Source organism: Tetranychus urticae, chromosome 2 (assembly GCF_039701765.1).
Source record: "Tetranychus urticae isolate SD_2017Ah chromosome 2, NJAU_TeUrti_SD_1.0, whole genome shotgun sequence".
NCBI classification, from domain to species: Eukaryota; Metazoa; Arthropoda; class Arachnida; order Trombidiformes; family Tetranychidae; genus Tetranychus; species Tetranychus urticae.
Window position 1 is genome coordinate 29000769 of NC_142959.1, and position 22681 is coordinate 29023449.

The 22681-nt window shown below is 30.6% G+C and overlaps 1 protein-coding gene and 2 long non-coding RNA genes across 4 annotated transcripts; 2 read left to right on the plus strand and 1 right to left on the minus strand.

Moving 5' to 3' along the window:
• Nucleotides 1-1172: 1172 nt before the first annotated feature.
• LOC107368178 (uncharacterized) lies at nt 1173-6162 on the minus strand. The gene is made up of 6 exons (XR_001570094.3): nt 6021-6162; nt 5497-5602; nt 4780-4966; nt 4247-4464; nt 3753-3876; nt 1173-3632 (listed from the first exon to the last, which is right to left on the minus strand). It is a non-coding gene; the product is annotated as an uncharacterized LOC107368178 (long non-coding RNA).
• A 559-nt stretch (nt 6163-6721) lies between these two features.
• Nucleotides 6722-9063, plus strand: LOC107368080 (uncharacterized). Its single transcript, XR_001570065.3, has 2 exons — nt 6722-6913; nt 7732-9063. It is a non-coding gene; the product is annotated as an uncharacterized LOC107368080 (long non-coding RNA).
• A 3108-nt stretch (nt 9064-12171) lies between these two features.
• Nucleotides 12172-21253, plus strand: LOC107368155 (uncharacterized). Of its 2 annotated transcripts, XM_089268365.1 has the most exons (6): nt 12172-12365; nt 12691-12803; nt 13254-13476; nt 14569-14653; nt 14715-14871; nt 19200-21253. In XM_089268365.1, the coding sequence occupies exons 3-6, from the start codon at nt 13254-13256 to the stop codon at nt 20895-20897; spliced, it is 2163 nt and encodes a 720-aa protein (XP_089124491.1). In that variant the 5' UTR covers nt 12172-12365; nt 12691-12803; the 3' UTR covers nt 20898-21253. The 2 variants fall into 2 exon arrangements, with proteins under 2 accessions (XP_089124491.1, XP_015791426.2); XM_015935940.3 differs by lacking the exon at nt 12691-12803.
• The last annotated feature ends 1428 nt before the right edge of the window (nt 21254-22681 follow it).

Genomic DNA, 22681 nt, shown 5'->3' on the forward strand with positions numbered 1-22681 from the left:
TCCAATTAAATTGATTCACAACAATTTGTTTATAACATTTCAAGTTAACATCAACAGTAAACTGAAAGGTTATTGGCCTGAATATAACAAAATGAACAAGTAAACATACAAAACAAAATCATTTATGGAACGGAAATTTAATGGTTAAAATGTTGATTAAACAATGAGTAAAATTGAAATGTTTACTTTGCCAGTTAAAACTCATGTTGATTACAATTAGCTGTTTCAAATGAGTTCCGAGCAACCAAAGCAAGTTTCATTTTCAGATGAATGAATGTAAAGCTAAAGTCAACCAAAAGAGCATCAAATAAACAGTAAACTAATATTCAAAGTATTATCAACATTAATATCGATAGTCAGTACCTCTTAATGGTCAGTGGCAACACAGAAACACTATTGATTACTGAGATACTTGAAAGGACAGTTGTGTTATGTTACACGATAAGAGTATAATTAAAGTTGGTAAATGATATGAGACATGTTGATGAATGAAGAGTCAATTTATACAGTTCCATATTTTGTAATGAAATACATTCAGTAATTAGGTTTGATTGGTCAATTACTATCTTTAACTATTCATTTTTGTTCCTAATTGTCCAAAGCTAAACGAAACTTTACTTCAGATTGTATTTCTGATTATCTTGGATAAGCCCAATTTTACTGATTATTATCGTTCTTTAGTCAGTCTTATCGGATTCAATCCTTTGAAACTAAAAGGTCAATGGTGAGATTTTCAGGGTTAGCATGTTGACTTCATGATGAGATTAGATCTTTGAGATTTCAATCTTGATCTTAAGCCTAATGTTCATGTTTAACAGTTAAAATGTTTTCCTTTAAGATTCTGGAGTAGAAAGTAACTTGAAAAATTCGCTCTTTTCCTCTTTTATTGAAATATTGTGTGAGATTTAAGTCTGGTTATTTGTATAAATATTTGCCTTTTAAAGTTTATAAATCTCAGATTCAAGAAGCTTCAAGTTTCTGGAATATCGATGATCTTTTTTCTCATTTTCGATTGAAATGTCTATTTATAATGAAATAGATCTTGAGTGGCTCAGTAGGAAAGGACACCTTCATGAATACAACTACCTATGGTGACCATGAACTAACTTTTCCTCCCTGTGGCGATGATTGGCCAATACCGACGGAATTTTGGTAAAGTATCTTATTAGACCTTTTTTCATTTGGAAATGAAAAGAATCATTTTTTTGAAGTATCTCGAGAATACATGTTGATCCAACTATTTTTCAAGTCATTTTCATAATTAACATCAAAAACTAAAGGTAAACATGCATAAAAACCTGTTCCTTACAAGCATCTTGCTAATCTTAATCCACAAACTCAATGTCTCATACTGAATACGACAAAATCTAATTAGAAAGTTATATATCATAATCAATTGCATTCAGGCTTTAAGACAATCAACTTTCTATGAAAATCTTTAAAGAAATCCATAAATTATTAGAGGCATTGGACGTGGAAAGATGAAGAAAAAGAAAAAAGTTGTAACTCAATCTGTTTTCGTGAAAAGAGAGATTCGTCGGAAAATGCCATTCATTTCAACACAAAATATTTCTAAATTGTTTGTCGATCGATTCATAATGAACACTGAAATTTCCTCCTGGATCGTCCTTCATCAATAGACTGCGGATGATTGAAACGAAAAAATTGAAAATTGTCTTCTAAGGCAACGAAACCAGCAAATCTTTTCCATGTTTCCATTTCCTTTCTCAACCCGGTAACCCTAAATGATAAAAAATGAAGGTTAGTCAAGTACTTTTGATAAAATCAAATGTTTGGATAGAATATAAAATTTTTAAAAAATCCAACTGAAACTGAAACAATACGAAATGTTGATCAAGTTGTGATTTTTACCTTACAATGATGCATTGCTTCAACTCTTACACTCTCAATTGCTGGCAATCATCTGTATGTTTTTGCGAAATTTGCTTGAAAATGAAATTCACACATTTCTCATCATTATTGATGAAGATTTTGTTTCTGATAAATCAGTTACAATCGAGATTATAAAGTTATTACAATGAAGTAATTGTAATAATTTGTTTTGCCATCTTAAAGCTTCCCTTTAATGTAATGTTGTTTAGTGGTTCTTGATTTGTGATTGAATTTGAATTTGTTAAACATTTACTCAAGTGTATGTTAATAATGTGATTGGGTTAAATCGAGTTTCTGTATTGTAATTGATTTAACTTAATCTTCTTTCTCAATACAACCTTTGATCATCTGTTTGGCTGGCTTGAAAAGGTTAGGTTAACCTAATTGTTAATGATCGGGAAACGCACGATAAAATCAATCACAATTATCAACATGAATTGCAGTTAATCAGTAACAAAATATCGGCCATCATTCAATCAATTAACTGTTTGGTTTTCATCTTTATACTAATTTTTTTATATTGTCAACTCAACCTTATTGGAGAGACTGAAAATCAATTTAAAAAAATCATTTCAACTGACAACTTCAATGTGAACAATCAACTGCTCTTCCTTGATTGTGTGATGATTTTTACTGACTAAACAATCAAATTGACATAATCAGGGTAAGAGTCTTATGGATTGTCAAAATGAAACAAATTATAAAAGCAGCTGATGAAAAAAGTCCAAAATTGACTGATGAAGCAAATAATTAGACTTAGGACAAGGACAGGAACAAGGAAGCGTTAATTGTTAATTTAAACAAGAGTAAACGATTTTTAACCCTAATTGTCTTGCTTCAGGTTAATCAAAAACAAAGATTTGATAATATTTTAACAAACTCATATGATCATCAATTGTCACATATTTAATGTAAACCAAAATCAAATCTAGATCAACTTCAGCATAAAAAAAGTCTAATCTCTTCCTTATTACCCTTACATTGTTATTAAATTATCAATATTTTTATCAGAATTGTGTTGCCCTTATAAACCTAAATACATTGTTATTAGGCTTACAATGTTGGTAAATTGCTTTAAATGTCACTTCAATGATTGTCAATTGGAGGTTCATTGTGAGGTGAAACTGGAACATCATTTAAATCAAATTGAGAGTTAATAAGTTTGGTTCATGGAAAGTTGAACAATCAATTTAATTTTATGTTTTGTTTCACCACCAATTGCATTAATTTTTGCCTGCAAATTAATCTATTTAATATTGAAGACAAGGAATAAGATGATCAACTTCATCTAATCACAATTTCCTTTCTTACGCTCTTTGATTCTCTTCATTATCATCATTTTTTCTCTTTTTCTTCTCAGGCCATTGAACTCACACGGAACCCATATTTATCGTTTGTATTTTACCTGTAAATATCGTTTGTTTTGCTTCTTTTTATCATCAAAATTACACAAAGCGGAAGAAGATGAGAGAAGGAGAGAAAAAATGAAGATGATTATGGTTAGGATGAAAAAAAGTGAATGCAAGAGAAACTGTGAAATGAAACTATCAAGGTAAAGATAAATGATTTATCTTTTAGTTAAGCTGAAAAGATTTGAAAAACCGTTCATCTTGAACCATCTGTATCATGTTCACTTTCATCATCACCATGAAAACTTTAACCGTTGGTTACAGATCTGTGAATCTCTCAACTTGCTGTTTTCCGTCAATCGACCAAATAATCAGGGGAAAGCCTTTTATCTGTATAAAGATGAAATAGAAAATGAAAATTAATTTTTCTTTCAACATTCCACAATTTTTATGTCAAAGAAATGATTTCTTTTCAAAAATTTGAATCAATTTGTTCACAGCAATGAATACCTGATCAAATCAATCCAATGGGTTGAAAATTCAAATAACAGGTAAAATGATCAAAAAAGATATTCCAAATGATAAAGAATCCAAACTTGATGCATTTCACGCAAATCATGATGAAGTTTAGCTTCTGTAAAAAATCAAAATAAAAGAGTTTAAATCAGAAAGTAAGAAATTGTGAAAGATAATCAAAAATTGATTTGCAAGTCAAAGAATAGAAAAATGTTTTCACTTGAATAGATATAATCAAATGATAATCATGATCATCAGATTAGCAAACGTTTGATCAACTTATCATCAGATAGGTAAACACCTGAAGAGCTAAATGTATCAATGTAACTTCATGTTGTCACAACAATATGATTTAACCTTTCAAACTAAGGATTGTAAGTGAAAATTATTTTGAAATGAAAAAAAGGAGGGTTGAACAATCTGGATAATACAGAAGTACAGTAAACTAATGCGCTAAAAGCAGACGAAACTAAATTATTTTGTCTTACCTGTTTGAGTTTCATTCAACATCTGATCACTTGCAATTCTGATTGATTGTACAATTGGTTAAATTGTAAAATTCAAATGTTTCATGAGATATTGGCATGAAAATAGAAGCAGCAAAAATCAAAAGAAACCATCATAAATGAAATGAAATTTCATCTTCCATTGAACCAGATAAACTTGAACTTTTCATTAACAACTTGAATCGTTTCTCTCGTCCAAACTGTAAGACGAAAAGAAAAAAATATTTGATTTTGAAATAAATGTCAAAATTAACCGGATATCCTGATTGTTGATTCAAAGTTGGAATCATGAATAAAGTACGGAATGAATGAGTTGAGCATTAATTGATGGCAAATTGATTTACAAAAAGGTTTTTGTTCAATTTGTCATTAACTTGACAATAGACGAGTGTTCAAATTTCATTCAACACTTATTCATGGTCTGCATGGTTCCATTTGATTCAAACACAATCGTACAATTGGAAGCAATTAAATAATTATGTGACATCAACTGCAAAGACCAAAATCAGTGTCACCTTTACAATTTCCTTAAATCTTGTTGGATAACCTAAATTGTCTTCTGTTGATAATTTATAACGGGTTGAATAAAGTTGATCTTTTGAATTCGCCAGTTTTTTTACCATCCATTTCAAATGTTTTTGTAGTTTTGAGCATTTATGGTTCACCAAATTGTTATAAATAACCTTAAGTTGAGCAGTTACCCTGTAAAAAAAAAGAAGGAAACGAAAAAAATCAGTTCTGTTTTATTTATTCTGATACCTTTAAATTAGTTGAACTTGTGATCCCTTTTTTGTTTGTTTTGTTTAACCCAATCTGGTGAACTTGATGGACTCATGAAGAGTTATCATGTAACAAACTGAAAGAGATGAAAATTGAATAGAAAACGAGTTTCTCTGTTAAAAATATCTGTTTATCTAATAATTTTCATCTTCACTACTACCATGATGGTGCTTTGAATTATCATTTTGCATGTTGATGTTTATTAATGATTTTGGGACGAGAGAAAGAGAGAGAAAAGAGAAAGAAAAAAGAAAAATAGAAAATTGAATTTCTCAATTTCAATCAACTCAGCAAAACCTCTTTCCTTAATATTACTGATTTCTCATAGTAAAAACATTATTACCATTATTATTATCATCAATTCTGCCTGTTATTAATCATAATCGTGATATAATTTTTGAAATTAAGAATTGTTTGTTTCTCTCTACTCCTCTTATTGTTTATTTACTTACATTTGGTGATCAATTGAATCAATCATGATGTTGATGATAGCGATGTTGGTTGCAAGTAAGCGCCGAGATCATTGTTTTTTATTGGATTGGCCACAACATTTTGATACTTTAATCAATCAAACGGAAGAAATTAATTAATGATAACGAGAAGTTGATTAGTAAGTGAAAATGTAATCAAAAGAATAAGACAATGAAGTAAATACTAGTTTGGATAAAGTAAAATAATGGATCATGTCTAACAACAGTGTTGATACCATTTTTAACTCAATGCCTTCAACCCTAATTGCTTAATTAATCTTTCTTAATCTCATCACATAGCCGTTGACAATAATATCCGTATATAGTGATATATAATGATATATTGTCAAAATTAATTTATTAATGATACTCAGCATTGTAATTAATGGTTGTCACACTGGTCAAACGGATGGTTATCATTTAGTTTCTCGTAAACTAATAACCATCTCTAGTCAATTGTATCATTAATTTCTCTATTTCATTAAAATATATAAAACAGTACTTACAAGACAAACAGGAGAAACCATAACATCGTAATTAAATTGTGGTTAACTAGTTGATAGTTTAACTGTAATCTTTAATGTCATTTAGAGCCAAAAACAAGAATTAAAATTTCAATTAGGGATTGGATCGTTTGAGTACTTTAAGATCCAAGCTTGATCAGATCTCTGGTTTCGATTAATCAATTAGCATATCGATATCCTTTATTGTTTTTAATAGACTCCGAAGTCAGTCGTTTTTTCAACGACTGACTGACTGGGGGTTTTATCGACTGGCGGTCGACTCGAGTCGAATCAGTCGACTTTCACTCAAAACGACTGGCGGTCGACTCATTTCGACTCAAAGCACAACTTTTGAGGGGGTAAGAGGGGGTTTTTTAAGAGACGATCTAGAAACAAACAAGAAAGTACATCTTCTGCCTTAAAATGATCTTTTCAGTTAATATATTAGCTTTTTTATTTAGTATCAAAATCAACGCAGATCTACGTTACATGTTCAAAGTTGCCATGCATAAACTTATTTAAAAAAAATTGTTGAAAAAATGACGTGTTTGGCGCTTAAACTCAAATTTTGAGTGAACTGAGTCGACTTAGTCGTCTCAAATTAGAGTCGACTAAGTCGACTCAGTCGATACCTCAATCAACTGGCGCTCAGTCGAATCTTCATCAACTGACTCAGCGGCTCAATCGACTGACTTCGGAGTCTAGTTTTTAAAACAAATCTGACAATTTTGAGCCAATTTTCAACCTTAAATAATTGAATAATTCAATCAACTCGTTAATGTAAAATAGATGTTAAATTTAATGGATTTTATGTTTCAGTACATTAATTACAGTTTTATTGAAATTTGTCGTGTTGTCATTTAAATTAATTGACGATTTTATCTCTTAAGCTTCTGGTAAGTTGATCGTAATTTTCAATCCTATTTTTAACCCCTTAAACTCAACTAATCTTGCTTACTAATATGTATTTCAATCTGCCATGAATATTTTTTAGTTGAATTTGGACAGCTTAATGGCATTATGATGAACGGGTTATTGGTATTTGAATTTGGATCTTGAATCACTTGTGTTGATGTCGATTGTAGCTACAGTTATAACAAATGAAACTGCGATGCTTTTGAACAATGAAAAAAGGACAAGTAACTGTGTATTAGACACTTTTACAGGTCAACAATTAGTTGCTTTAAACCATCAAATTGAATGAAAAAAAGAGACATTATTTCACGCTTTTTTGACTTGAAATTGTTTCATCTTTTTGTCCTTTTTGAACTCAAACAAAATGATGAAATTACTACTTTTTGTTTCCATCTTTTGCTTTCATTTCAAGGTTTGAAAAATTTTTGAATCTTTTGTTTGTTTCCATCAGTTCAACTGATCATCATGATTAATATAATCTCTTCAAAGCTTTCATTGATTCATCAATACTTGCTTTTTTTAATAGTTGAATTGAGAGTTATTTGCCATCAACCTTTTCTTTCAATCTTTTACTACTATTTCACTCAAAAATTTTCTCATCTTCTCAACTTTTTATACTTCCCATGACTTGACATTGAACTTTATCAGATAATAAAAACCGATTTTTTTGAAAAGACAAGATGAGATTTCTGAGTATTGGATAAATCCTTCCAATTGTAACCCCATTCATTCAAAAATACCCTTAAAATGATACCTGAAAAAGTTGACTAATAAATATTCATTTTCTCTTTTCTATTAGAATCAAATTTTGGTAAAGAAGTCCATTAAGAAATCAAGATTTATCAAGATTGTCAAGGATTAACCCAGGAAAAGAAGAGATTGGCGAAATGTGAAAGACTCTGACAAGAAATAATCACAATGTTTACCTTTTCGAGTTGAATTCTGTCGGATTAACCTCAAACAAAAGGTCTTGATATGGTTTCAATGATGGACAATATTTATAATCCTTTGTCTTTTAATCTGGCAAATCTTGTTTCTCATTTCGGCTCAACCTGTTCATTTTTGTTAACCTTCACATCATCCATCACTCATTTAATGTCCAAACTATCTTCATAAGGGAACCAAAAGATCTGACCAAAACTCACAGACCAACAAGAGCAACCTAATTGTATTCAAAAACTGTGATATAAGGGCAACAATTAATCAAGCTCAACAAAACCTAAACTATGTTCATTTATTGAGATTCAAGGTTGATTGTTGATAGGCAATATACGAAGATACAGATGTAGAAATGACAACAACATAGCAACAAAGAAATGAATACTTCAACCAATTAAGCTCAACATAGCAATGAACTTTAGAAGAATCCCTTTTTTCAACATTTCAATTGTTTCCATTGATAGTAAATTGACTATTAATATTAGAAGTAATACAAAGCAAACTCAATTAGTTATCCCATCAATAATCAAATTCAATTGAGACTCTAATTAGAGAAGCTCAATTTAGCTTAAGTTCCTTTCATCAAATCAACACATAAATCACTTTTGATGTAAATTAGTTGATCACTTGTAAGTTAAAAGACAAAGCAACGCCAGCATCGAACAAAAAAACGCTCTTTTGAATAATTGAAACAATTAAGGATAATTATTATTGACAAGAATCACAAGGACAATTTATGTGAAGCAAAAATGTATTTGATGTGAAAACAAGTATTGCCATTAAACAGAAGAAAAAAAAAAATGTTTAAAAAATGCATGAAAATGCAAGCAATTTGAAACTGAATCATGGCAGGATAGTTAGGATGATGATGAGAGACAATTAAGTCATTTAGTAAGCTGTTAATGAGAGGTAATATAACCAACAACAATTGATTACATGATAATATGTTTAAAAATGTAATACATAACAATCATTTCCAAAGTGAACCTGTATTCATTTGCTAACCAACTGTCTTTTTCTGGCTCTCACTAAATTGTCCATTTATCATGTATAAATATAGTTAACTGTTCAAACTACTCAATCGGTTGAATCTTTTCAACTCATTCTTTATACAATTGTTACCCATTTCAATCCATTTTCAACTCTTTTTCCCCATTTATTTTAAAGTAAAAACTATTTTCTTTCTTATGAATTTTCCCGGGTTAATCGGTGCATTGACTGATTCACACCTCATGAGACTTTTTCCAGTTCTGTTTCATTTTCAGTGTTGCTACATGAAAACCACTTTTGCACCTCAAAATCATCTACTAATTGTAACCATTAACCGATGGAAATGCTCAATGAAAGTCAAAACTCTCAGTCTTCAACAGAAAGGTCGAAACATGGACAATGATTCAACTGAATGTCAATTATTGGACATCTTTTGATTATCGAGTAATAAGTGTTTATCGATGAAAAAGTCTGTAGGTCAAACCTTGACTCGCTTTCATCTTTGCTTGGTTTGTTTCATTTGCAACTTTAATAATGATAATAATGGTGATAATTTGATAGATTGACAGAGATTTAAAATGACAGGAGAAGCAAAGTTAATGTTGAAAGAAAAAAATTGAGATGAAAATTGGGTCAACTTGATATCAATAGTATAAATAACAGTTTAACTTACTTTTGACTTCTTCTTATTTCTTGTGATTCCCTTTTTTAATACTATCCAAATAATAAATTACAATTTTCAAGTTTAATTGCAGTTAACGGTTTTTTATAATATTAAATGTCTATTTATGCTATTTACAATTTACTTGCTAATAATTGGGTTTGTCAGTTAAAGATGAGATTAAGAGATGCTACAAATCAAGATGACCCTTTTTCAACAGTTGATTAAAATTGATTAATCAGAAAAGGTAATAACTGGTGAAACTGATGATCAGGTTGATGAGAAGACAAAAGATTGATTCAAAAAATAATTCATTTTCCATTTTGTTTGCCATTCAATTTTCACCAAGTTCAAGTTCAAGTTCAGAAGTCAATTTGTATTGTTTACTGTCCATTGTATAATCTGGTATAAAATGGCATATCATCTTTATTCAGGTAAAGAGGTAAGTAGTTGGGATGAAGCCGGTTTATCAGATTTCGTGTATTTATACACATCTAAATGACATTCAAGATGAAGTAAAATATATTTGCTTTTTTCTGTTGATAGAAAAAAAAATGATTTCTTTTTGAGGTTAAATTCAATGATTGTACCTAAATAGCATTTGTGACATTTAAATTGGGTTTAAAATGGCAACAATGATATTTGAAAGCGATATTTCATTTCCAACCAGAAATTTGTCCTCAAAAGCTGGAAATGAAGTTTTATTGAAAAAAAGTCGATCAAAGACACAAAAAGTCAAATGTCATAAAACAAGTCATTCAATCAGAATCAGTAAAAAATTCAACTCACCAGTTTACCTTGAATATGGATTTGAGACAATTTTCAATACAATAAAGTGTCAATTAGTATTGACCCTTTCCTGACCAAACCATCAATTTCGGTGAATCTTTTTTGTCTAAAACCAAAACATTTACAGCCATTGATTATGAACCCATTCCAGACCCAAACCTTGTAATAAACTGTCAAGTAATTATTGGGTTCATTTGCATTAGAGGCGAGTCTTGCTAGATTTGTTCAGGTCTATTTGGTATTTCAAGTCCATAAATATATCTTATGCTTCTAAGCCGAGTCTATGCTTTCAATTTTCAAGGAAATGAACCGAAATCGACATTTTGGGCAATCGAGAAAATTGAATCTGGTAAATGGACGAGAATGATTAGACAGAGATCGGAGTAGACTTGGAAAGGAAAAGGAATTTTTGAACATTTGAAGTTCGTCAAATGCTTAAACTTGAAGCAGTTTAGATGCTTGCAAGTGATTTGTTTACCGTTCAAAAGCGATAATCGAATGAATGATTTTCCAATCAAGATATCAATTTAGTGATTTAATTCTGCTGTTGAGCGATGATTGCACAAATAATCATGAACTTGAAAGGAAAGCGCATATTTACATTGGCACCCTGAAAGCACCATAATTATTGAAAAGTGAAAAGTTGAATTTAATTCACTCTTTCCTTGCTCATTTCACTGAAATTACTGCTCATTATTATCATAATTATCATTATCTTCATCTTCATTTGAAGCGCCAATTGTAACTTTTCAGTTTTGACTAGAAACCATCTTATTTTTTCTTCCTCTCATCATCATAATCATCATTTACCTTTGCATTCTTTACCTGCTCTTCGAGGCTTCCCAGTGCCTCCAACGACTCCTCGGGCTACTCAAGTGAAAACTCAACCCAAACATTAACTGTTCAAGTCTATGAAGTTAACTCAACTAAACTGGTTTTGTTTTTCGTTTTGTTTTTTCTTTGCCATTCTCTGGTCAAAGTTGACCTTGTTACTTAAGGAGGAGGTCAATCGCAGTTTCATCTTGTTGTTTACAATCATTTGTAATTCAAATGCTTCCAAAGCAGATCAAAACATTGAAAACAAAAGCTTAAAAATCGCTGTTTTTATCTTTGCTTTTCGCACCTTACATTCAGTTATATCCATTGAACTCTAAGTCTATTGTTACATTGATACAACAATTAATGTTGCAAATTGACTCTTGCCCACAAATAAAGTAAATGCACAAATGACAATCAAGTCCTGAACGAAATGAATAATTTTTACGTTCAACTGATTTCATTTCTTTACATTTTCATCAAAACTCTATTTCAACCTTGATTCAATGAAATATTGATTGTAATCAATGTTCAAATCTTGATTTTAAACACTTTTGCAATGTTTAACAATCTTGAAGTTTCTTATTCGTGTTGATCAGTTTGAAAGAGAAACCAAATAGAATGAAAATTTTCATGATTTTCAATCAATTGTAGTACAATCATGATATCAGTTGATTATTATTGAAACATCAAGTAGCAGTTTTGATGAAAATAATCATTTTTAATATTTTATACCCAAAAATGGTTAGAAAATTGTAAAAGATGGTTTGATAGAGAATGAAAGATTGATTCGATTCTGTGGTTGATGTTCAATGGTTTACAATGTTTGATTTCATCTCATTTTTTTCTCTAATCGTCATTTAAATAATGTTAATGAGATGTGATGATGATGGAGGGAAGAGAAGAGAAAGTGATGAAGAAAGAGAAAAAAGAAAGAGTCAAGATAAGTGATGATAATTATGATGATAAAGAGGGAGCGAGTGAAGAGTGGAAGGCTGCCAAACCTGTTAAGTTGGAAAACTGAAATCATTTTCACTGTAAAACTTGGTAGAGTCACTTTGCTTTAGTGAAGAGAAACATTTTCCTTTTCGCTATTTTCTTTCGCTTTTCGACCTTTTTGTCCATTCTGATTATTTAACTCAGTTAATCACAACAATAAACCATCGGATTTTCCAATTATATAACCTGGACAGCATGTTTAAATCTGCAATCAATTTGGATTTCTTTTTTCTCTAAAGGTAATAACAAGTAAAGTGTTCTTCACTCATTTTCCCTCTGTTTTCTTAATTTTTTTCCAACACATGTTTTCTCACCTTTCTCTGTCTCTCATTACCTTGTATCTTGTTAATTGTGGTCAACAATTATAATTTTAATTGTCGTTATTTTGGTCATCTTTACCATTCTGGATTGTCATAAATTGACTCTGGATCTTGTGCTTTATTTTACTGTTACTCTTGTGAGACATTTTCTGGTGTTTCTCTTGCCCTACCTTTAATGTCTTTGGGTCATTTTTTTGCTCTCTATTCATTGCAACTCACTGTTAAACTGTCTCAATTGGATTAGTTTTTTGGATTAATTGGATTTGATTAAAGTAGCTCAACATGTTATTAACCAGAAAAGATTAACAAGGAAATTTAGTGTTACGTTTTCACGCTTCTTTAATCTGGTTTATTTATGTATGTGTTTCAGTGATCAGTTTTTTTTTGGTTCAGTTTCTTGTTCTTTCCCTGGTTTGCTGCTTTTCGCCTTCAATTTTGTTGAACAGTTTTGTTTTCTCGATAAAACTTGCAAAGTGGAAAAAAAGTAAACGAGAAAAAAGATAAAAATTGTTAAACATGAAAGTATTAAAAAATGAAAACAAAATGAACTTTGCTTACTCCAATCACAATTATCGATGAGAGTAGAAGAGGGAAAAAATTTTCATCATGACAACAATAACAGCAACAAATTTACCAATCAGTTTTACTTGTAATAGTAAATTTTCACCAATTTGCTGTTGATCAACTGTTCATTGTGATTTTTTGCTCGTCTAATCGTCGATTGTGTGTTGCTTGTTTACCTATTTATGTTACCTTTTTATCATTCATCTCTTATTGATAATTATTGTTCATTTGTATTATTATTAGATGTGGGACGATGAGAAGCACATTTTGGCGGCAGTTACATCACAATTAAGACCAACTTGGATGGAAGCCATTAAAACATCATCTTCTTCTTCCTCATCTTCTGCTTCATCTTCATCATCTTCATCATCCTCACTAATATCTTCATCTCAACGGAACAATATTAATTCCTTATCAAGTCGAATCAATCGAAGCTCACCGTCAATCAATTTAACTGTTAATTCAGGTAACTAAAGTTGAGCAAATTAAACATATAAGGAGATCAGCCAATAAATGATTGGTTGGTGCTTCTATTCCTCAAAGTAATTCAAAAAGGATAACTCAATATTTTTGCTCAAAACCATGTTTTACTGTTTACTTCATCTAGAAGTTATGTTTGATCAAAAAATTAATGTAATCATTTAAACAAGATTACGTTGATTTGTTTTCGTTGCTGCTCAGTTATCAAGTTAATTTGTTACATCAGCCTCATTTTTTAATAAGGTGTCTCAATGAATCTCAACCTTAATCCCTCTAATTCAATTTCATTTCACCATTAGCATAAAATCATTAATTGCTTACCATTAATCTAGATAACTCAAAAATTGAATCAAACCCAAATTAACTGAACAGCGTTTCAAGAAACCTTTTGGTTTATTCAAAAAAAAGTGATACACTCAACACATGTTGACTGTTTTTGCTTCATGTTGTGAGCAATTTTGAAAATTCAAGATATTCCGATGTCTCTATTAAAATAACATGGATAATTAGAAAGAATTGAAGACAGTTGAAAATCTTTCAACCGCGTTCTTCTTCTGGTTTAATGTTTGCAAGATTTTTGGGTAATTTTTGGTTCTAGAGCTTGATTCTAGAGCCTAATGTCTTGAACTTTTTGCAACAAACTAGATGACTAAAGAGTTAAATCTGTAGACTAAAATCCGGGAAAGAAAAAATCCAGAGATAAGAATCTTTATTTTATCACATGATGACAAGGGTTAACAAAGCACATGAACTAACTCTGTCTGCCAAAAAGGTTAAAGTCTTTTAACTGACTGTTTGTTCAGGCTTAGACTTGTTATAAGCTAATTATTGAGATAAAGAAGCTGTTCAATTGAAAAGTGACTAACTTTGTCAAAATCGTTGAAACAACAGTCAGTTAATTCTGGAAATGTAACCAATAAGAAAGAAGTGTCGAAAAGAGAGAGTTTGCTCATTTTTAGAAAATCCAGATTTTAAATCAATTTCGCTCAACTTCTTTAACCATCAACATAATTTTTTATTCATTTTTCTAACTTTCTATTCTTTTTAACACTTGTTAATTCTTGTTGATCAATTTCAGATGATGATGATTATGCTATTCTTCCACCGTCACCACCAATAAATCGGACTCCATATTCAAGGCTCAAAGGAAAAGCTCGTTCAAGGTATTTACCAAATTCCCATGTATACGGACAGACTAATTATATCTTTGATTGTTACTTCCAGATCAAGCTCAAGAGCTCGTATTACCTTGGATACAACATCAGATGGACCAACATCAATGATTCAAGAACGTCAACCAGCAAATCATCATTACAATTATCACTCTGGTCGAGATTTTTCAAGCTTTGATTGTTACCAAATTGACAATAGTCGTAAAATGGTTAGTGCTGAACTTGACTCAACGCAATCGATTAAAGGTGAAAGAAACGTTCAAATTTTTGTTTAAAAGTGATTTCATCAGATTAGCTCAACCACAATGTGTAATAAAAAATTCATCGGTTCTTTCACTATTTAATCGATTGTGCTTTGGTCATAAACATTTTTGATAATCAAACATTTAGTGTTGAACAAAACAGTCGTCAGTCAACAAATAAGTTCACTTTTTTGGTGAACATTTCCATCTTTCTCTTCACTTTTAATTTACATTAAATTAAGACAATTATTTTATTGTGAAACGGTCAATTAGTTATCTTAATTAGTTGCCAAGCACAATCAAAAAATAAACATAATTGTCATTTAATGTTATAAATACTCATTTCCCTTCAAGTTGACAGTTTCACTTTTTACTTTATTTTCACTCTTTCTGGTTAAACAGAATTAATTTTAACAGTTTATAGCCGATAATCAGCAAAATTAACTTTTAATATTGATTACAATTATTATTTCATCCAAAAATAACCCAATTTTGCTTTGGGACAATTGTAACTAGTTAAATTGTGGTAACCAATTATCAGTAAACTTACTCGTATCATTCAGCTGTTTAAAGCAAAATTAAGTTAAATTAAAGCAACCTTGATGCTATTTGCAGGAGTAATGATACAGTTGTTAAATTGTTGATTTAATTGATATTAATTTGAATGTCAATGAGCAGCCCAACCAATTTAACCCGGAAAAAACACAATATTTAATCAACTCTTTAGATTTGAATTAATGAAGACAAAAATTGTTTTCCAATTTTTGGTTAAATGAGGAAAGGAAAAGAGTCTGAAGCTTTTTTGGTGAGAAAATTTTGTCCTTATTTTCATTTTATTTTACTCTTTATTCATTTATTTATTTCATTTCAAATGTCAAATGAGATCAAATTGAATCGCTGTCTTCGCTGTTGGCCATGCTGAAGATGATAATGATAATAAAAGGAAAGGTAATGAGATTGATTTTGTAGCAATAATAATAGATGAAGTTTCAGTAGCACTGACGATGCATTCACCTTACCACCACCATCACCATCATGATAAAGATGATATAAGAGCCAGATATATCAATGAGCAGATACTAAAAGCAAGGTATAACTTAATTTTCGATGCTGTATAATAGCCTGAGGAAAGTTGATTAACTGAAATAGTAATTGACAGTGTAATGGCCCAGTAACAAAAAATGGAGAGATAAATAAAGTAACCGGGTCAAGTACAACTATCCCTTTCACTTGAGTCGCCATTCATTGGGCTTGATGAGGCTTCCAGGCTTTATTCATCTCTTTTCATCTCAACGTTCATCACTCATCATGATGACCTAAAGTATATATTTTCTTCTTCTTTCTGACTTACTAAATGATTGACATAAACTTGACTCCAACTCTGGTCAGACCAGAATCTTTTTTCTCATTTTTTCCAATCATCATTATCTTTATCAGATTTGGCGGAATCATCTTTATCACAAAATGTAACTTGTTGTATTTTCATCTCACAGAATCGAAGAGAAAAAAAATACAATTCAAATTAGATTAACTTACCGCTTCAAGGTTTAAACACATAACAATTACCATTGATTTACAACATTTAGTGTAGGTTTTAATATCCCAATATTAATCTATTAATATGTCAGGTTCAACTTGATTCATTAACCTTTTACCATTAGACGTTCATTAAAAATACAAATCAACACCTAAAATTGGCGTTAATTGTTCCAACAATTGCGTCAACTGGGCAAGACGCATAAAGGGTCATCTAAAAATCAACTAATCCTAATGATAACTCATAGTCACTCTAAATCATAAAATTGGTTAAGATGCGAAAAAAATGCTTACTTATGAGATTCAGTTAACCAAATAAACAAGCCATTAGTTTACATGGTATTTGTCATGATACATGTATTATCCTGATAAATATAACTCATGTTCATCTTTCCTCTACAATCATAAACTTGAGCTAACTAAACATTACCTAAATAAAGCAACTGTTTAAGCAATTACATATTAATAATAACCAATTTATTATCACATTACTGCAGCTTCATCGTTACTTGGTTCAATGAAAATCTCAGCCAATAAAAACACAAAAACTCATTGAATTTGAAACAAAGTTTTATCTTCCTTAAAGTCAATGTTTACCTCTTATATCATTGTCACTGATTATGTTGAATATGAAGACGACAATTATGGAATCTTTATATCCTTCATCTTTCTTCCTCATCGTCACCATGTCGATGATGGCTTCTATTTAAGTCTCCATTCGTTTCACATCGCTGTACTTTCTCATCTTCATCTCAACATTTCTCTTCCTCCGCAAAAAAAAACATTGAAGGAAGAAGAGAGATGAAGAGATGTCAAAGATACTCTGAGTTAGTGATTTGTTGTATTAAGTTGCTTGCTTTTTGTTTCATTCAAGTGCAATGATCTCAACATTTTAACGGTGAACTCACGTATCATGAATATGAGATTATTGATACTGTCACCTTGTTTTATTTTGTTCAAACTGAAAGTCATTCAGTTGATGTTTCCACTTCTCTTTCATTAACATCATCATCAGCATCATTATTGTGGGTACCTGGGTTTACCTTATATTCAATAATTCAGTGTAGGGAAACTAAACACTAATAATAATTTGAGTGAAACAATTGACTTAACTTAATTTCACTATTGTTTCCCTAAAATCGCGCAAACATTTTTCACCATTTCATTTTTGCTGCAGTCATTTTGTTTACCTTTAATGAAAACACTTTTACACTTTGTATTGGTTTACTTTGAACACACACATTTGAATGTTAATTAGTTGATTAAAATTGAAATCACAATCAACAATTATAACACATTAACACCTAAAGTAAATGCCAATTTCAACGTTCCTCTCAAACTTGTACAAATGTTTAACAATTGAACAATTAACCTTTTTGTTAACCTTCTTCTTACCCAAATCCTCTAATTGATTTAATCTTGTTTAATCTAATGATACTCACCAACTATTATTATCAATTATTAACAATTTATTAATTTATGTTCACTATTTTAATTGAAATCACAGTTGATTGTGGAAAAAGGTTTTGCATTCAAAAGGTTAACCTTTTTCCTTTTACTGTTGCTTTTTCATTTTCATTTTCAAGTTTCCCTCAACAATTTTAGTTGATTAAATTTTTGCTTCATTGAAGATGATCACAATTAACTGTCAATTGTTAATGTTTCCTGTCTCACCGAATTGTTAGATAATTTAATTGAAGAATCAACTATTCAATTAGAAGATGAACCATCACATGAATCTTCCTCTTCCCAACCATTATCGTCGTCATTATTATCATCATTCCAATCGTCATTTTAATCGTCATTAAGTCATAATCATTAAAAGTAATGGTATTGATTGATTTTGGTCGACAATAACAATCACGCTTTCTGCGCTAATAGTTCAAGTTAGTCCAAGGCAAGAATGACTTTTCTTGACCTCAAATGTTATGAAAACTGTCTTGAGCTGGTTCCTCTCCTTCCCTTAATTTTGTTTATTACATTTGGTCCAAACTCACGATAAATGTTTCTTTTCTCATAAAAACACTCGAAAAAGGCGAAAATGTTGAAATTTTGTGTAAAACAATCATTTGACTTGCAAAACCTTGTCCTCACCGAGCATCATAATGTTATTAATGTTGATTTTTACGCATTTCCAGGTCAAAAATTTTGTTAACTTTCCATTAATACATTACAAGTTGACTACATTAGCATTAAGCAACTCGGTCCATCTACTGAAACCAGCAGAAAATGTTGATCATGATGAATAAATATGAATGATGATAAATAATTCCATGAACTTTCATTCTCTTTAATCGCCTGATATTATCATAAATGCGTTTTGTTTGCTTTTTGTCCCCAAAATTATTGATGGTTATTAGCTGTAAACAGAAATGACTTCATTTTGTTATCATTCATTATCAACAATAATCGGCTCAATAGTGAATCAACATTTAGCTTCTGAAATCCATTAAGCCAAGCTTTACACTCAAGGTTCATGTGAGAAGTTGATTTTGGCATGTTAATGATCAACTCCAGATTATGATCATTGATCTTCCAACGATAACTTCAGACTTTAAATTTTCTTTATTTCCTTTTTCCTGTTTATTTTTCTTTCCTCTGTTGACTTTCATGAGCCTTGTTGACTTTTCAGCCAATCTCATTTCAACCACAATTAGCACTATTCAAGGTTCACATTTTAAACACGATTGATTGTTCAACATGCAATCGGTACATTAATTCAATTGATCATTAACTAATTTTCCAATTTATAATTGCAGGTTAATCGAAATGGCTCAGATGCCAGTAATGGACGAGAGAGTAACGTTATTCGGAAAAATCGTGAAAACATTTATGAAATTCTAACATCGAAAAAGTTCATGGACACTCAAAAGACAATCGGTTCATGTAATATTGGACAAAAAGAAGAAAACAATTACCTTAAACAACAACATCACCAGAAAAAGTCCCAATTAAATAGGCATGATCTTGATGATATTATCATTGATCCAGATAATTTAACAAATGACGCTTTACTTGAAAGAGAATGGAATAAATTAGTTAATGGAACTTGTGGATCAATAGTTCGACCTATTACACCCAATGGCAAAAAATTAAACCAACCATCAACAATAAGATTACCATCATCATCATCATCATCATCATCATCATCATCATTATCAACTGCAATAACGACAACAACGACAACAGCAATTCCAACAGTCAAAGTTAAGGCATCCAATGAAGTCAACCATTTGGCTTGTGATGATTATTTTGATAAAACGAAACGAGAAAAGGAAATTGAAACAAACAAAGCCAAAATAATCAACATTATTAATAACATGAACAATCATATTAACCATAACAACAACAATTATCACAATAATAACAATATTAATGGTGATGATAAGTCAAGTATTCCTGGAACACGGTTTAAAGAGATTTTAAAATTGTATGAAAATCTTGGTAAATCAATGTTGGACTCTGAGGATAAACCAATTAACCGGAAAGATCAAGAGCTTAAGGTTAACGGCGGAATTAATAATTGTGCCGATGATGTTAATAATCACTTAAAGTCAACTATATTACAATTGGATTCTGTGTGCCAAAATCGTCTAAAGGGAATCGAAGAGTGTCAACGTAAAATTGAAGAGCTTCGGACAGAGTTGAGGACAAAAGAAGAGTTGAACAAGAGCTTACAAGCCGAGACTGATTCATTGGCTGGTCAATTGGAGGAAGCGCGAGAAGGCTGGAAGAGCGAAAAAGAGAAGCGAATCAAAGAGGAAGAACAGTTCAAAAGGATTACTAGTAAATTGTATGCTCGATTGGATGAATTAAACAGGGAATTGCAAGAATCTCACATCAATTATGATTACCTTGAAATGGCGTACAACCGTTTAAAGGTTGACGTTCAAGGGTTACAAGAGACTCATTCAGCTGAGATTAATTTAATGAAGGACCGTCTCAATGATTTAACAAATAAATTAGTTATTTCTGAAAAGTCACTTAAGAATGCCAAAAGCCATATCGGTAAATTGGAAGCTCGCCGTGATTCCAGGCGTCGAGGTTCATCTTTACGAAGTTCAAGAGGCTCAAGTGAAGGTGTCAATGGGTTAAAAGACGACACCAACAATTGTATTCCCAAAGATTTTCAGCACAAATTACAGGAATTGGAGGTTAAAATTGCTCGAATTCAAGGAATCTTGTTGGCAAATGAACATCAGTCTCCTGATGAAGGGTTACCTGATATTGAAACACACAGTTTTCCTGGTTCTCTTAATGATCACAAAAAAATTCTTGAGCTTTCATCAAACCCAATCAATAATCACAAATTACCAACCATTTTAACAGCAACCTCATCACCAATGTCTTTGCCCATGAAAGTAGAAAAGGCTTCCTTATCATCTTCACCATCATCTCAAATCAATTCAAGTCAAACAATTCAATCGAATGAAAATAATCTTATTACAACTCGTTAACTATTCACCAATAAATTGGTACCAATTAATAGGTGTGAAAAAAGCAAATTATTTTAAATCTGTTTTCATTGTTTGACTTTTTAAACTTACCTCTAAAATTGTTTGTTTCATCTAATCAATTCTTTTTGTACAATCTTTTTTTCTTTTCTCTTTTTTAAATAGTCTTTTTATATTTGTAAATTGTATCGACAAGTCGTATATAAAAGGATAAATCAAAGCAATAATAGACAATTAATTATATTTGTGATTAACTTTCTTGCCTTACAAAAAACGACTAAACAAAACAAATTTGGTTTGTCCACTAATTATAATGCATTATCAATGTGTAAATAAAGCTAATAATTATCCTTTTCTAATCGATTGCTAATTTTAATCACAATCGTATTATTAAGAATCAAATGAGTGTCATAAAAATCAGATTATTCAAAAATCAAAACTTTTCCTTTTTCCATCTACCTAAATAGTAACAAAACCAAACACTAGATGGCTCTGTAGCTCGAAAAGTGAATTTGATTTTACCTGAAAATTTTCATTTTACAATTACAATTGGGATTCAGTTTTAATTTTTTGAATTGCAACTGACTTGCAAGGGAACAGTTTATTTAACGAATTGAATAATTGATCATCAGAAGGTAGGAATAGTTGAATATTACGAAGTCATACATTTAGGGAAAATAATTGTGACTATTAATAAATGAGCTCAATATTGTAAAATTTTATTCCCTTGATTTTTCCTATTTCATTGTAATTTACTTGTTAAAACCCATAAACAATAAGAAATGTTGAACGGCTTTTATGATATGAAACAAAAACATTTGAAATCAATGAAGTAAATGACTCAACGGTTGATTAACTCATTGATTTTACAATTAAGATTTCAAGATAACCTGCTTTTCTCACTTCATTCATAAATGCAATAAAAATAAAAGTCAGTTGAAAATATATTTGGAGCAAGTATTGAATGAAATGAAAGGTCCAGCAAAAACAAAAGTAAAAGGTAAACAAAGGTTCAATAATGAAATTAAAAGGTTGCGATCTTTAATTGTCCCATTTGACCATTTGGGCGATAATTTTTTCCATAATCAATTTACAAGTTATAAAACATCAACCAAGTGCAATGGTAAGCCAAGATATTATCAACTCTTTAAGAATCATTATTTTCAGTAACTCTTTTAAATCATTGCAATCATTGTTAAAGACTATTATTTTGAAGATTAAACAACTTGATCATCAATCAAAAGCAAGTCAAGTTTGATTGTTTCCAAAAGATCTGATTGTACCATAATTCATGAACTTGACCAACCTTACAGAATAACTCTTTTTGATTCACTCAACTTAGTTATTAAGCTATTAGAGCTTTTTTCAGTGAAATCTTAGTTTTGTCCAATCTTCATGAGTCTGGCCACAAGTCATAAATATTTTATCATAACAGTGTCACCATTGAATTAGCTGACAATTGGATCTTTAATGTGCAAGAAATCCCAACTTTCGATCTTCAATATTCTTGTCAATTACCATCTGAGTTAATATTAAAATGATCATCGCTTAATGTGATATGATATAGTATCATGAGATGCTACATTGAAGCCATTCTCGCCAATCACTTGACTTATCATCAGGCTTTCAACTTGTGAGTCTGGTCAAGGCACAAGCTATGAATATTTCAACCTAACAGTGTCACTCTGTCCCATTAAATTTGCTTATCATTCGAGACTTTTGTTCGTAAAAAATCTGGGTTAGATCAACGTCTATCTGTTTGGCAAGACAATAGAATCATTCTGATC